This window comes from Myotis myotis, unplaced genomic scaffold (genome assembly GCF_014108235.1).
Source record: "Myotis myotis isolate mMyoMyo1 unplaced genomic scaffold, mMyoMyo1.p scaffold_m19_p_3, whole genome shotgun sequence".
Taxonomy (NCBI): domain Eukaryota; kingdom Metazoa; phylum Chordata; class Mammalia; order Chiroptera; family Vespertilionidae; genus Myotis; species Myotis myotis.
Genome location: NW_023416335.1, coordinates 15,710,713 through 15,724,078, shown reverse-complemented (window position 1 = coordinate 15,724,078; position 13,366 = coordinate 15,710,713). Strand labels below are relative to the sequence as shown.

The window sequence follows — 13,366 nt, the reverse complement described above, 5'->3', positions numbered from 1 at the left end:
GACTTTCTAAGTTAGAGGGATCCTCCCTTCACTCATGAAAAGAGGCAACACTCAGGCACCGGAGAAGAGACCCTTTAGTGCAGGGACTTTATCTCCTTCCCAGTAACACCCACTCCTGACTCAGCAGCTCACCTCGGCTGCTCCCAGAGCGGGTGCTGCCAATCCAGTTTGAGTTCTTAATCCTGTGCTTTTATAAAGGCCTTCACGGAGGGGGGCGGGGGTGACTAACAAGTCATGCCCACACCTTTACCTTAATTCACCTGGAGCCACAGTGAATGTGGGACCAGAGGGTTTCTTTGCCGTTCCACGCTGCTGTGAAGTTGTCCTGTTGAGATACGCAGACCAGGCAATCTTTTGACTTTGAGACAAGCAAACAGCCTCTTTAGACTTGCTGTCTGTGGAGCATGGAAACGGGTTACAGAGCAGCCTTTTTCCCCTCATGATCCATCCACCCTGTACTGTTTGGTTTTAGGGTTGAATGATGTGACACGTATGGTCATGACTCGTCTTGTTTGTTGGATGATATAATTCAACCTGGACTCGCTCTCAGAGCCATTGGATTATATAAATGTGCATTAAACATTTTACTTTATTTTTTTTTGTTTGGCATTAAACATTTTAAAATCATTTCTTAAACTTGCATTGCTAGCAATAAATGAATTTAAATGAATTCATTCAAATTGTACCATTGTCAATGTCTTAGTTTTGACAACTGTGCCATGGTTACGTAAGATATCAGTTTTGAGAAAAACTGGGCAGGAGTATACAGGACATCTCTGTACTAGCTTTTCAACTTTTCTGTAAACCCAAAATTATTCAAAAACAAGTTTATTTTAAAATCTCGACCCTGTGCTTTCACTTCAGCCGCAGCGTCATTGTCGGTGCAGGATACATCGCCGTGGAGATAGCGGGGATCCTCTCTGCCCTGGGCTCCAAGACATCACTCATGATACGACACGATAAGGTAAGTTCCGTCCTTTTACCTTCTCCTTCCTTGATGTTAACCTTTTACAAAACCTACAGTGAGAATTTTCTCTTATGTTGTCATTAAAAACTAGGGTGCAAAGCCTATGGAGGTTGGCTGCTTTGTTCCATGTGGGGCTGCATAGAAGCCAATTGAATTAGGCCTTCTGTCCTTCCCAGCTCCCAGCTGCTAGTTGATAATAATGATTTCGATTCTATCAAATTGGCTGGTATTTTTATCATGAGGTACTAGATAGTATCAAATGCCTTCAGAAGGAAACACACAGGATCAGTTTAATTTCTTATTCTGGAAACCAATTTTATACGATCAGGTACCTTGCATTAAAAGGAAAAATATCAAAAATATTTACACGCAGATATTCATGGCAGCATTATTTGCAACAGCCAAGGGGTAGAAGCAACCCAAGTGTCCATTGGTGGATGAATGGATAAATACAAAGTGGTACCTATACTAATAAAAGGGTAATACGCTAATTAGACCAGATAGACCTGACGTCTTTCGGACGTCCTTCCGGACAAAGCCACAGTGGCAGGGCTGAGACAGAGGCGATTAGGGGCGATCAGGCAGGCAGGCAGAGCAGTTAGGGGCAATCAGGCCAGCAGGGGAGAGGGGTTAGGGTTAATCAGGCAGGCAGGCAGGCAGAGTGGTTAGGGGCGATTAGGCTGTCAGGAGAGAGCAGTTAGGGGTGGTCAGGCAGGCAGAGGGGTTAGGGGCGATCAGGCAGGCAGAGCAGTTAGGGGTGATCAGGCCGGCCGGGGAGAGTGGTTAGGGGCGATCAGGTAGGCAGGCAGATGGGTTAGGGGCCATCAGGCAGGCAGGCAGAGGGGTTAGGGGCGATCAGGCAGGCAGGCAGAGGGGTTAGAGGTGATCAGGCAGGCAGGCAGAGTGGTTAGGGGAGGTCAGACAGGCAGGCAGATGAGCGGTTAGGAGTCAGTGGTCCCGGATTGTGAGAGGGGTATCTGACTGCTGGTTATCCTCCAAGGGGTTCTGGATTGGAGAGGGTGCAGGCCAGGCTGAGGGACCCCCCCCACCCCCAGCCCTCATGCATGAATTTTGTGCACCGGGCCTCTAGTATACATATAATGGAATATTATTCAGCCTTAAAAAGGCATGGCATTCTGATGTGTTACAATGTGGATGAGCCTTGGGAGCATGCTAAATGAAATAAACCAGACACAAAAAGACAAATACTATATTATTTCACTTCTGTGAGGGTATCTAGAGTAGTCAGACTCACAGACACAGAAAGTAGAATAGGGGTGGTTGTCAGGGAGCTGCAGGGAGGAGGAAATGGAGAGTATTGTTTAATAGCTATAGAGTTTCAGTTTTTCAAGAGAAAAAAAGCTCTGGCGATCAGCACAGCAATAGGAATATACTTAACACTTTGGAACTGTATGCTTACAAATGGTTATGTTGGTAAAGTTAATGTTATGCTTTTTTTTGTTTACCAGACAACAACAAATAATAAAGGAAGCTCATAGGTCATTTGCTCTAACCTCATTTTAAGGCTAAGAGAGGTTTTGTGAGTACTAATTAATATCAAAACTGACAGTCAACTAAGGTCCTAGAAGCCCAGGCCAGTATTTTTTTTTTTTTTTAAATATATTTTATTGATTTTTTACAGAGAGGAAGGGAGAGAGATAGAGAGTTAGAAACATCGATGAGAGAGAAACATCGATCAGCTGCCTCCTGCACATCTCCCACTGGGGATGTGCCCGCAACCCAGGTACATGCCCCTGACTGGAATCGAACCTGGGACCCTTCAGTCCGCAGGCCGACGCTCTATCCACTGAGCCAAACCGGTATCGGCAAGGCCAGTATTTTTTCTGCTAAAATGCTGCCTCCCTGTTTCTCACTGAGGATAAAGTGCTGCTTTGCCCGTTTTTTGATTACTTGTGACTTAGCACCATTGGCTTGTGGCGCAGTATTGGAGTTCCCAGAGGCATGGTGTGGGGCAGTAATAGGAGGGTTGGCCCGAGACTCTGCCTGCCCCTAACAAGAGTGTGACTTGCGCAAGTCATTTATTGCCTTTGGAATAGGATTTATCAGATTCTAGACCACTTAGATGCTATGATTCAAATTTTTGGTTATTTGAGCAAATGGAGGGAGATGAGGGAAGCTGACCATGCTGGTCAATGTGTGCTCAGAGGAGCTTCCTCTTTGGCTTTGATGCTTGTCATATATATAATTAAGCCCCAGGAGATTTACGTCCTGAATGTTTTTCATAGGTCATGTTGTATTTTGCATTGCTGGAATGCATCCAGCAAATTGGAAGGAAGGAGGAAGGCAGAGGGATAGCTAGCCTGAATTTAATACATGAATAAGCAAATAAACTGCAGCAGCCTGTCAGTAGGGTGGTTAACCTCCTGCATTTGGAAAAGTGGCTTGTTTGCCGAGAGCCACGTCGACTTGGGCTTCTTGCCCTCTCCCATCTCCAATGCCTCAGACTCTTTCTCCCTTTCCTCCCTGTCCCAGTATAACTCTAATCTAGAAGTAGCCTATAATAACTCATGACCTCCCCGCCGCCCGCCCCCCGCACCTTTACTCTGCCTAGGGTATGTTGCATATGTATTATCACAAAGACATATCTAGAGAAAGAAAGAGGATCCTATGGGAAGAGAAAGTTGCTAGACAGTAACAACAATTATTTAAAAGAATAGCCTCCCTAGGGCAGTAATGGAAGCCCCATATGAACATTGAAATCCAACTGGAAGTAATATTGAGAATTTTGGAAAAAAAGCAAAAATTCCGGTAGCAAAAATGTAGATTATTATGTCAATTCTATTTCCTGTTTCAATGATGTTATACTATAGAATTCATGTGGCTCCTAATTAGCTCAAGGCTGTGTGATTCTCATAGTCATGGAACTTCGTAAGGGCAAACAAAGAATAGCTATTTCAGCATCTTAAGTGAAAATTAACATGATAATAATGCTTAATTCTGGGGATATTAGACACTAAAGCTTATTAATGTAAGTGATAAATGCTTTTAAAATCTGACAGTTCTGCTTAAATTAATACTATCCATTTATTTATCCAGTATCACCGGGTTCTATAGGTTAATTACTTACCTTAGGTTGTTTCCTTGTTACCAGTCTTACATTGTGTCTTCTTTTGTTTGAAAGAGGCTTGGTCACATCTCATTAGATTCATTGCCTCCTTTAATTAGTTTAGCTGACAATTAAATCTACTGCATTATCAATTCCATGATCTCCCCTGACGAATACCATCTTTGAGGCTGCATACATACCTTAGGAATAATTAGGATAGACTTTCACCAATAATGTGTAAGAAAATGTGGGTTTTCCATTTTCCACCCCCAAAAACCTGCCTTTCCCACTGAGTATCCTTTTCCTCTTCCATGACTCCTATCATCCTGTCACTAAGGTCATCATTGTCCTCTCTGTCATTATCACCATCACCACCAAGTCCTCCATAAATATATTTCCTGGCATATTGACCTACTGTTGTGATTTTTCAGATTTGAGCATCTCTCAGCGTATAGACTGAGCCCTCATAAAAGCAGTCTCATCAGACATACCCCCTGTTTTCCAGAAGGAGTTGAACCCTCTCTAGTCTATTTCCCACTTCGTTTCTTCAGATTTCTTTTGTTCAAACCTGCCTGTGTGCTATTCTCCATCTGTAACCTGGTCCCATCTCCTTATCTGTATATGGACTCTTCTACTTAAGGGTCTTTCCCTACCCAAGTCATTGAGATCTGATGCAAATTCCAATGTTCTCCATGAAATCTTCCCTGTTTTCTTCTGTGTAATTTCTGTCTTTTATAAACCACCTTATCTGTAATCTGTACATCCTTTAAGTTAATTCTTAGTCTGTCTTTTATTCTTTTTTTTTTATATTTTCCACATAGTAGATCTTAATAAACATGTGTTGATAGAATGAATGATTTACAGTGTTGGCCTCAGGTTAGCTTGCGAGAGTTGCAAGTCTTTCTCCTCCACTGAAGAGGGAAGAGGGTGCTCATAGCCATATTTATATCCTCCTAGCACCTTTTAGAGTAAATCCCAAAAATAGACACTCACTGCATGTCTACTAATTTAAACAAATGATAGAATTCTGACAAAGACTAAGTGAATGCTGTGAGAATATTGTTGTAACAGCAATGTTAAAGAATATGTAAATGCCTCCAAAGATATAACTTACCAGTTCCCTGATCTTCCCACCTCAACTTGATATTCTAAACTCAATTAAGAAAAAATAAAGTGCTTCCATAGATATGGGAGGGAGATTAATGAGCTTTGGTTCTGAGAATATGAAGAGGCAATTAATAGATGTGTCTCTCTCACATCGATGATTCTCTCTCCCCACCCTCCCTCCTTCCTTTCCACTCTCTAAAAATCAATGGGAAAAATATATCCTTGGGTGAGGACCAACAGAACAAAACAAACAAACAAAGACGAAGATAAGAGGGGGGATGATATTGAAATTTCCCTCCCAAATTTGAGGCATAAATTTTAATCAAGTTTTTTCCTTTCCTACCACCATCCCTCTGCTGCCTCTATTTGTATACAGGTACTTAGAAGTTTTGATTCAATAATCAGTTCCAACTGCACGGAAGAGCTGGAGAATGCTGGCATAGAGGTCCTGAAGCACTCGCAGGTATGACCCAGCCAGGGCACGCTTACAGCCTTCGGTCGTCTGTCATGAATCACACTCTGTGCTTTTGGCTTCACCCCATTAGTTTTATAAATAGAAACTCTTGTGTACCCCAGTCAGTTGATTCCTTCTAGTCAATTTCTAGAGTACTACCAATTCTTTTCTTTATTCTAAAATGCTATATTTCTCATTAATGTATTAATGAAGCCAAGGTATAAAATATTAGAAATCTGGCCGAAACCGGTTTGGCTCAGTGGATGGAGCGTCGGCCTGCGGACTGAGGGGTCCCAGGTTCGATTCCGGTCGGGGGCATGTGCCTTGGTTGCGGGCACATCCCCAGTGGGGAGTGTGCAGGAGGCAGCTGGTCGATGTTTCTCTCTCATCGATGTTTCTAGCTCTCTATCTCTCTCCTTTCCTCTCTGTAAAAACTCAATAAAATATATTAAAAAAAAAAAAATATTAGAAATCTGGTTGTTGAATTTAGGAACTAAAACTAATTCTTTATGCTTAGATGCCTTACTGAACATCCTTATTTTTCAGGTGTATATTTATTTTTCAGGAAATATTATTGGGGAATCTATTTTTAAAGCACACCCTTTTGGGTTTTGCGACGGAAAGAATTACAAAGTGCTTTACTCCTCAGGGACTTGCCTAAATTTCAGAATTTTCCTGGAGCATTAGGCTTGTAAAAGTGATTATTTTCCCCATAGTTTCACCCTTTCACCATAGGCCACATCAAGTAAAATAGTAAATGGGACATGCTTTGTGAATGTGAAAGTGCCAGATTTGTGGTGGGATCAACATCAGAGTCATCTGAAACCTTCACTGAACTGTGCAGGCCTCTGCTCTCCTGACCTAATTCTTACCGCCCCCGCCCCCCCCCCCCCCCCCCCCGTCCCCACCCCCCAATTCTGCTTCTGAATGTCCAGGAAGGAGCAGTGATTGTAGCGTATGAAGTTTCTTAGTGATGCTGCTATAGTCCATTTCCTCTTCCCCATACTCCAGTTGCATAAATCTGTGCTTAGATTTATGAGTTTAAATCTTGTCACAGTTTTTAAAGGTACCGTTTAGGATACTCTGTTTTTAAGCTGAAGCATTAGGAGGGTGACATGAGCTCACATTTCTGGCTGTTGGCTAGATGATTTGGGGCAACTGAGAAACAGTCTTGGGTCCTGGGAGTTCTGGTGTTGGTGGCCTTGGAGCAGAAATAACTGTGCCAGCACGTGACATTCACGTGTAGGGTTCAGTGGGGACTTTTTTAATGTGAAGTATTTTCATTTTCTCGTTGTTTTCCTTCCTCCCCTACAAGTAACACATTTATTTGCCAATAGGTCAAGGAAATTAAAAAGACTTCCTCGGGCTTGGAAGTCTCCATGGTTACTTCAGTTCCTGGTAGGAAACCCATCATGACCACGATTCCAGATGTTGACTGCCTTCTCTGGGCCATTGGGCGGGACCCAAATTCCAAGGGCCTGAATTTAAACAAACTGGTAAGCCGATTTAATCTGCCCAAAACATCCTTGAATCTCTGAGTAGCCTGTGTTCTCCCTGACCCACCCAGACCCCCAAAATTTTGGTGGGTTCTATTGGATTTTTTTTCTCTTTCTTCCTTGTATTCAGTTTGTCCCCAAACCCCATTGCTGCTGCTTTAAAGATTATCTTTTTTAGTGTCATCACCCTAGATCAGGTCCCTGCCACCTCTAATCTGGATTGTCGAGCAGCATCCTGACTGGCCTCTTTCCTCCAGATTTCCTTTTTACTGTGATACTTGTCCTTTTAAAGCCCTGTAATTATTCCTTATGGTCTGCAACGCTAATCCTGATGGCTGGGTGTATAAATCGTCTGGACGTTGTGGCACTTGGGGATGGAAACAGATGTGAAGCTGATCTACCAGTGTTATAAGTAGCATTCTTATTTGCACTTTTAAATTTTGAAGGAAAGTCTAGTGGAGTAGCGTGGGGCGTGGGTCTCAGAATTTTACCCAGTTTTGAACCTTAATTCTGTTACTTGTCAGTTGCATGGCCTTATTAAACAAGCAGCATAATCACTCTGAAGTTTGAATTGCTTCATGTAAATACGGGAAAAATAATAGTGCTTGCCTCATGGAGTTGAAGAGAAGAATAAATGGGAAAGTGCCTGCCAAGTAATTAGCTGAGATTCCGGCTTATCGTATGAACTCAATAAATGTTCGTCAGCTGCTGTTGGTGGTGGTGATGATTTTTTTGAGATGCTGTACTACTCTTTTAGTAATAACAGATATTTTACGTGTTTGAGGTTTATACATTTGATGGAGCCTCTGGAGAAGTTTGTAATATTTATATTTTAACTTCTAATATTAATATCTGTTATAATATAGATTCCTTTTTCATTTCTATAAAAGGTATAAAAAAATAAAATATCCAGGGAGATGTTTTCCTTATTTTTAATCTTATTGTTCAGTGAAATTTACTGAAACTATTTTCATATTAACAAGACTGGTCATTCAGCCTTTTACCCTTCTAGTGATATTTGCCTTTGTACAGATATAGGCATTGGCAGGTCCAGTTTTCAACTATATTTGCTGAGTTAAAAAAAAAAAAAAAAAAAAGCCGAAACCGGTTTGGCTCAGTGGATGATAGAGCGTCGGCCTGCGGACTGAAGGGTCCCAGGTTCGATTCCTGTCAAGGGCATGTACCTGGGTTGCGGGCACATCCCCAGTGGGAGATGTGGAGGAGGCAGCTGATCGATGTTTCTCTCTCATCGATGTTTCTAACTCTCTATCTCTCTCCCTTCCTCTCTGTAAAAAATCAATAAAATATATTTAAAAAAAAAAAAAAGGCAAAGTCTTCAATCCCATTCAATGTTAAGATCTATATTTGTAATGCAGATGGAATGAGTCCTATGTGTAGGTCTTGTCCACATGTTGCTAACCTAATTTAATATTGCCACCAGCTCTTTGAGGTGTAAGGATGAGGAAACCAGGAGCACAGAGTTAGTAAAATAATTCATGGCCGTAACTCTATGGAGCCAGGAGAATGTCTGTGTTACCGCTGTTTTCACAGTGACTAGGTTAATGCCTCATTTGTACTAGAAGTTCAAATATTTGTTTATAAATAGATGGTTATACAAGGTCTCATAGCTAGTAAATGGCAGAGCTGAGATTTGAACTCAGCTCTCTGTGGCTTCACAGGCAATACACTCTTAACCACTGAGCTACCTACTTCCTACTTCTGTTCTATTTTTCACACGGGAGTATGTACACCTGGGGTCTAGAAAGCCACAAGATGAGCGTGACACATCTTGGGAGGAAAAATTTAACTCAATATATGGGGTAGGGGGTTGGTTAAAAGGAACAGTTAGAGTAGAACACAACATTGGCTTGGATTTTTAAAGATAAAATGGTAAGCTTCAAACAGCTCTGCTTTTGATGACTGCTTCGGGCCGAGCCCCGCTAAGGTTCGAGCTAGTACACTGCAGGAGGAGTGCTGCAGGGGAGAAAGTTGGAAAGCACTGTCCTAAGTGGACTCCATGGGGAGAGCAAGTAACATGTCTGCTAGTTGAATGATTCCTTTTCATTTTACCTGGCCAAGTGAGTTGTTCATTGCAAAGTCAAAACCTGTTAAAATACCTCAAAATTAGATAAAATATTTCCTTTTTAAATTAAGCAAAAGATACGAAGCACTCTAGTTTGCAAAGATGTTTCTCATCTTGTGGTTCTCAGAGATTCAGGCTAAAGCGGTGCCTAAAATGAGGTGGATCCGAGATTTGATCTGCCATTTTTTTGTAGATAGACCAAATATTTACATGATGTGTATTCGCAATTGCAGGGGATTCAGACTGACACCAAAGGTCACATCATCGTAGATGAATTCCAGAATACTAATGTAAAAGGCATCTACGCAGTTGGGGATGTGTGTGGAAAGGCTCTTCTTACTCCAGGTAACGTTTCTTCTTTTCTTGGGTAAGGGAGGCTCTGTGTCTTGGGTAAAACAGCTTTGCTGTTCACAGTCAAATCAGCTTAAGCAAAGCCAAAAGGATGACATGTTATATGATCAAAATGATAAAAAAATGTATTGAAATAGATGTTGGTTGGGTGCCTGACATTTTATGAACAATACTCATTTTTGGTTTAAAAGCCCAGCCAGCATGGCTCAGTGGTTGAGCATCGACCTATGAACCAGGAAGTCATGGTTCGATTCCAGGTCAGAGCACATGCCTGGGTTGCGGGCTTGATCCCCAGTGTGGGGTGTGCAGGAGGCAGCCAATCAATGATTCTCTGTCATCATTGATGTTTCTATCTCTCTCTCCCTCTCCCTTCCTCTTTGAAATCAATAAAAATATATTTAAAATAAACAAAAATGCTTAGTGAAGACTGACATTTTTATATTGATGATAACAGTCACCCTCTGAAGAACGCTGAAAGTGAGAATCTGGGTTGTGTGTGGTTGACTTTGGGAAGAAGTAATTTAGGGTGGCACTCTTATATGACTATTTAGTCTTGATACAACCAAGACTGACCCCATCCTCTGAATCTGTACTGCAACCTGCTTCCTGAGCTAACTGGCACCTTTTCAAGCTCTTTGTCCCACTTCTATCTATTAACACTACTCCATCCGCTTTCACTCCATTCCCCCTCTGGGACCTCACCAGCCATTCCAAAATGGCCCTGGGTCTTACCTCAGAATGGAAATGGTTGTCGGTTCCATGCCCAGGTTGCCCAGGCAGTTGGTCGATGTTCCACTCTCTATCCTTCTTCCTTCTCTCTCTAAAGGTCAATGAAAAAAATAGATAGATTGGTAGATAGATAAATAAATAATTTTAAAAATAGATGTTAAAATATTAGTGTGAATTGAATATGGTTATAAAGTAGAGCTGAAGATGCTCAAAACAAATATAGTTTGCTCTATAAATATTGTATCACAAAATTAATATCCTCATTAAGTAGGTGACTACCAAATGACTGGGAACCTGTAAATGTGTCTTTTTTTTTTTTTTTGGTCATAATAAGCCCTTGATTTTGAATTGTTAACTAAAGCATTGATATGTCTTCATCATACTGAACTAGATAGTATAATGAGCATTGGTATAAAGCTTTGTCAGAACTAGCATGTTAAGCCAGATGAGCAAATGTTAGAACAGCTCTGCTATGTTAGAATGAGCAATAAACTAACCACTGATTTTAAAATACCTTTGCAGTTGCCATCGCTGCTGGCCGAAAACTTGCCCACAGACTTTTTGAATGCAAAGAAGATTCCAAATTAGACTATGACAACATCCCCACGGTGGTCTTCAGCCACCCCCCTATTGGCACAGTGGGCCTCACGGAAGGTAGGTATTTAAAAAGGAAGGTCATTTACGGTTTCCTGCCTTCCACCCTTAACTTTAAACTAGGTGTCTGTTAGCTGACCAAGTCTACTCAGCCCCCCAGCTTACAGGCCTTTTGTTAGCCTCTTGTCACAGTTCCAGTTTCCTCCCCGACGACTGCCACTTTGAGAGTACAGTTCCTTTTCCCCACACCACCCTGTCTACCTCTTTGGTTTTTTTTATTTGAACTAATTACAAATATAAAGAAAAATGATAAAATAGTATAGAGAACTCTTTAATCCCCTTAACATTTTTACTTTATCAATTTCTTTCCACACACACACACACTTCAGTATCTCTTTCCCAAAAGCAGGTCATCCCCTTACAGAAGTACAGTGCAATTTTCAACAAGAACATTTAAATTCATATGATATTACCTCAATTTTAGACCTTATTCTGATTTAGCCAGTTATCTCAAATCATGCCATTTTTAACATTTTTTTCTCTCTCAAGTCCAGCATTCAGTCGAGGATAACCCCCTGCATTTAGTTCTTATACTTCTTTGGTCTCCTTTAACTGAGAGGCAAAATTCCTGTCTTTTATCTTTCACGACATCAACATTTATTTTGTAGACTATCACTCATCGTGGTTTTGTTTGGCATTTCTTCATGATTGGATGGAGGTTATGTATTTCTTGCTCTCTTTGATGGGTCAGTGGAATTGTTTAGTTTTTGATAATGCTTTTCCCCCCTGTACATTATAGATGAGGCCATTTCTAAATATGGAAAAGAAAATGTGAAGACCTATTCAACCACCTTTACCCCAATGTATCATGCGGTTACCAAAAGGAAAACAAAGTGTGTGATGAAAATGATTTGTGCTAACAAAGAGGAGAAGGTATGGGAAATTCCCAGTAAGCTAAAGAGTGACTTTAAGGTTAGCAAGGATGGGGGCATTTTGGTGGGGTGGGGGGGGAGGAGACCAAGTAATTAAGCCTTCTCTGATTCAACTGGTGTGGACCCACTTTTATCTGTCTGTCTGTATATTCAGGTTCTTCATAATGTTTTATTTAGAAAGAAGGGTCCACCACCAACATTAGGGGAAAGGTTGAAAACCACAAAAGACTCCCTGTCACGGGCCAATAGACCAGAATAGATAGGAAACTCAAATATATTGTTAAGTGTAAGAATTTAATGCAAGATAAACTTAATATAACCAATCAGTGATGTAGAGGAAGTTTAGTTAGTAAAATTATCTATTTTTGGTTTAACTTTTTAAGGAACTACCAAACTGTTTTCCAAAGTGGCTGCCATTTTACATTCCCCTCAGCCATGTATGAGGGTTCCAATTCCTCCACACCCTGGACAACAGTTGTTATTATCATTTTTATTATAGCCATCCTAGTGGATACAAAGTGGTATTTTATTGTGGTTTTGTTTTGAATTTGAACAGGTTTTTTAAAAAATATATTTTTATTGATTTCAGAGATGAAGGGGGGGGAGAGAGAGAAAGACAGAGACAGGAGAGACAGAGACATGAATGATGAGAGAATCATTGATCAGCTGTTTCCTGCACACTCCCTACTGGGTATCAAGCCTGCACCTGGGCATATGCCTTGACCAGGAATCGAGCCATGACTTCCTGGTTCATAGCTCAACATTCAACCACTGAGCCACGCTGGCCGGGCTGAACAGGTTTTTTGAAAACAGAATTTTTGAAGTAGGTTTTGTTTTGGTATTAGGTCAGCCTATTGGACTTTTCTACAAATTAAATTAAATATTGAAATGCATCTTAGCAATATGCTTTGGGAATATGGCTCCACAAGGGACAGTGGTCACAAAACATGGCCCCTGGTTTACAGAAGTCAAGGTCACTGCGGACTGGCAATGCAGAGAATCAGACCAAAGGGAAGAAAGGAAGTGGGTTGGCAGCAAAATGAAGGTCGCTGTTTCTTGACCTTGAATGTGCCTCAGTAGCTTAAGCTTTCCAGATGTTCAGTCATCAGGGCCCCTCACTTATCTCATCATATCTTGTTATTCATACCATTTATTATTCATTCTTTTGATAAACATTACCAGACAGTCTAATATAGACTAAGAACTGGGCCCTAGCTGATTTGGCTCAGTAGATAGAGCGTTGGCCTACAGAATGAAAGGTCCCAGGTTCAATTCCAGTCAAAGGCACATGCCTGGGTTGGGGGCTTGATCCCCAGTAGGTGGCGTGCAGGAGGCAGCCAATCAATGATCCTCTCTCCCTCTCTGAACTCAATAAAAATATATTTTTTTAAAAAGACTAAGAACTGAGATATGGAGAGGAATAATGTGAAGTTCCTGCCATCATCAGAAACTCTGGTGTTATAAATTCAATTTAGATTATAATATTTAAAAATTTTCTCTATAGTGCATATATAATACATGATTTGGAATTTTTTTGTTTGCTTTAGGTTGAGATATACTTTTTATTAATTGTAAAAAGCACATAA

At 41.0% G+C, this 13,366-nt stretch overlaps 1 protein-coding gene across 3 annotated transcripts in view; it reads left to right on the top strand.

The window, feature by feature from the left end:
• The window catches only part of GSR (glutathione-disulfide reductase), a 36,636-nt gene that overhangs the window by 22,203 nt on the left and 1,067 nt on the right, over window positions 1-13,366 (top strand). For 2 of the 3 annotated variants that reach the window (XM_036299195.1, XM_036299193.1), the window contains 6 exons: window positions 865-964; window positions 5,518-5,604; window positions 6,933-7,091; window positions 9,408-9,519; window positions 10,777-10,908; window positions 11,648-11,820. In XM_036299195.1, the coding sequence (XP_036155088.1) occupies window positions 865-964; window positions 5,518-5,604; window positions 6,933-7,091; window positions 9,408-9,519; window positions 10,777-10,908; window positions 11,648-11,820 (763 nt within the window). The remainder of the gene's footprint in view (window positions 1-864; window positions 965-5,517; window positions 5,605-6,932; window positions 7,092-9,407; window positions 9,520-10,776; window positions 10,909-11,647; window positions 11,821-13,366) is intronic. The other variant, XM_036299194.1, reaches the window with a different exon arrangement.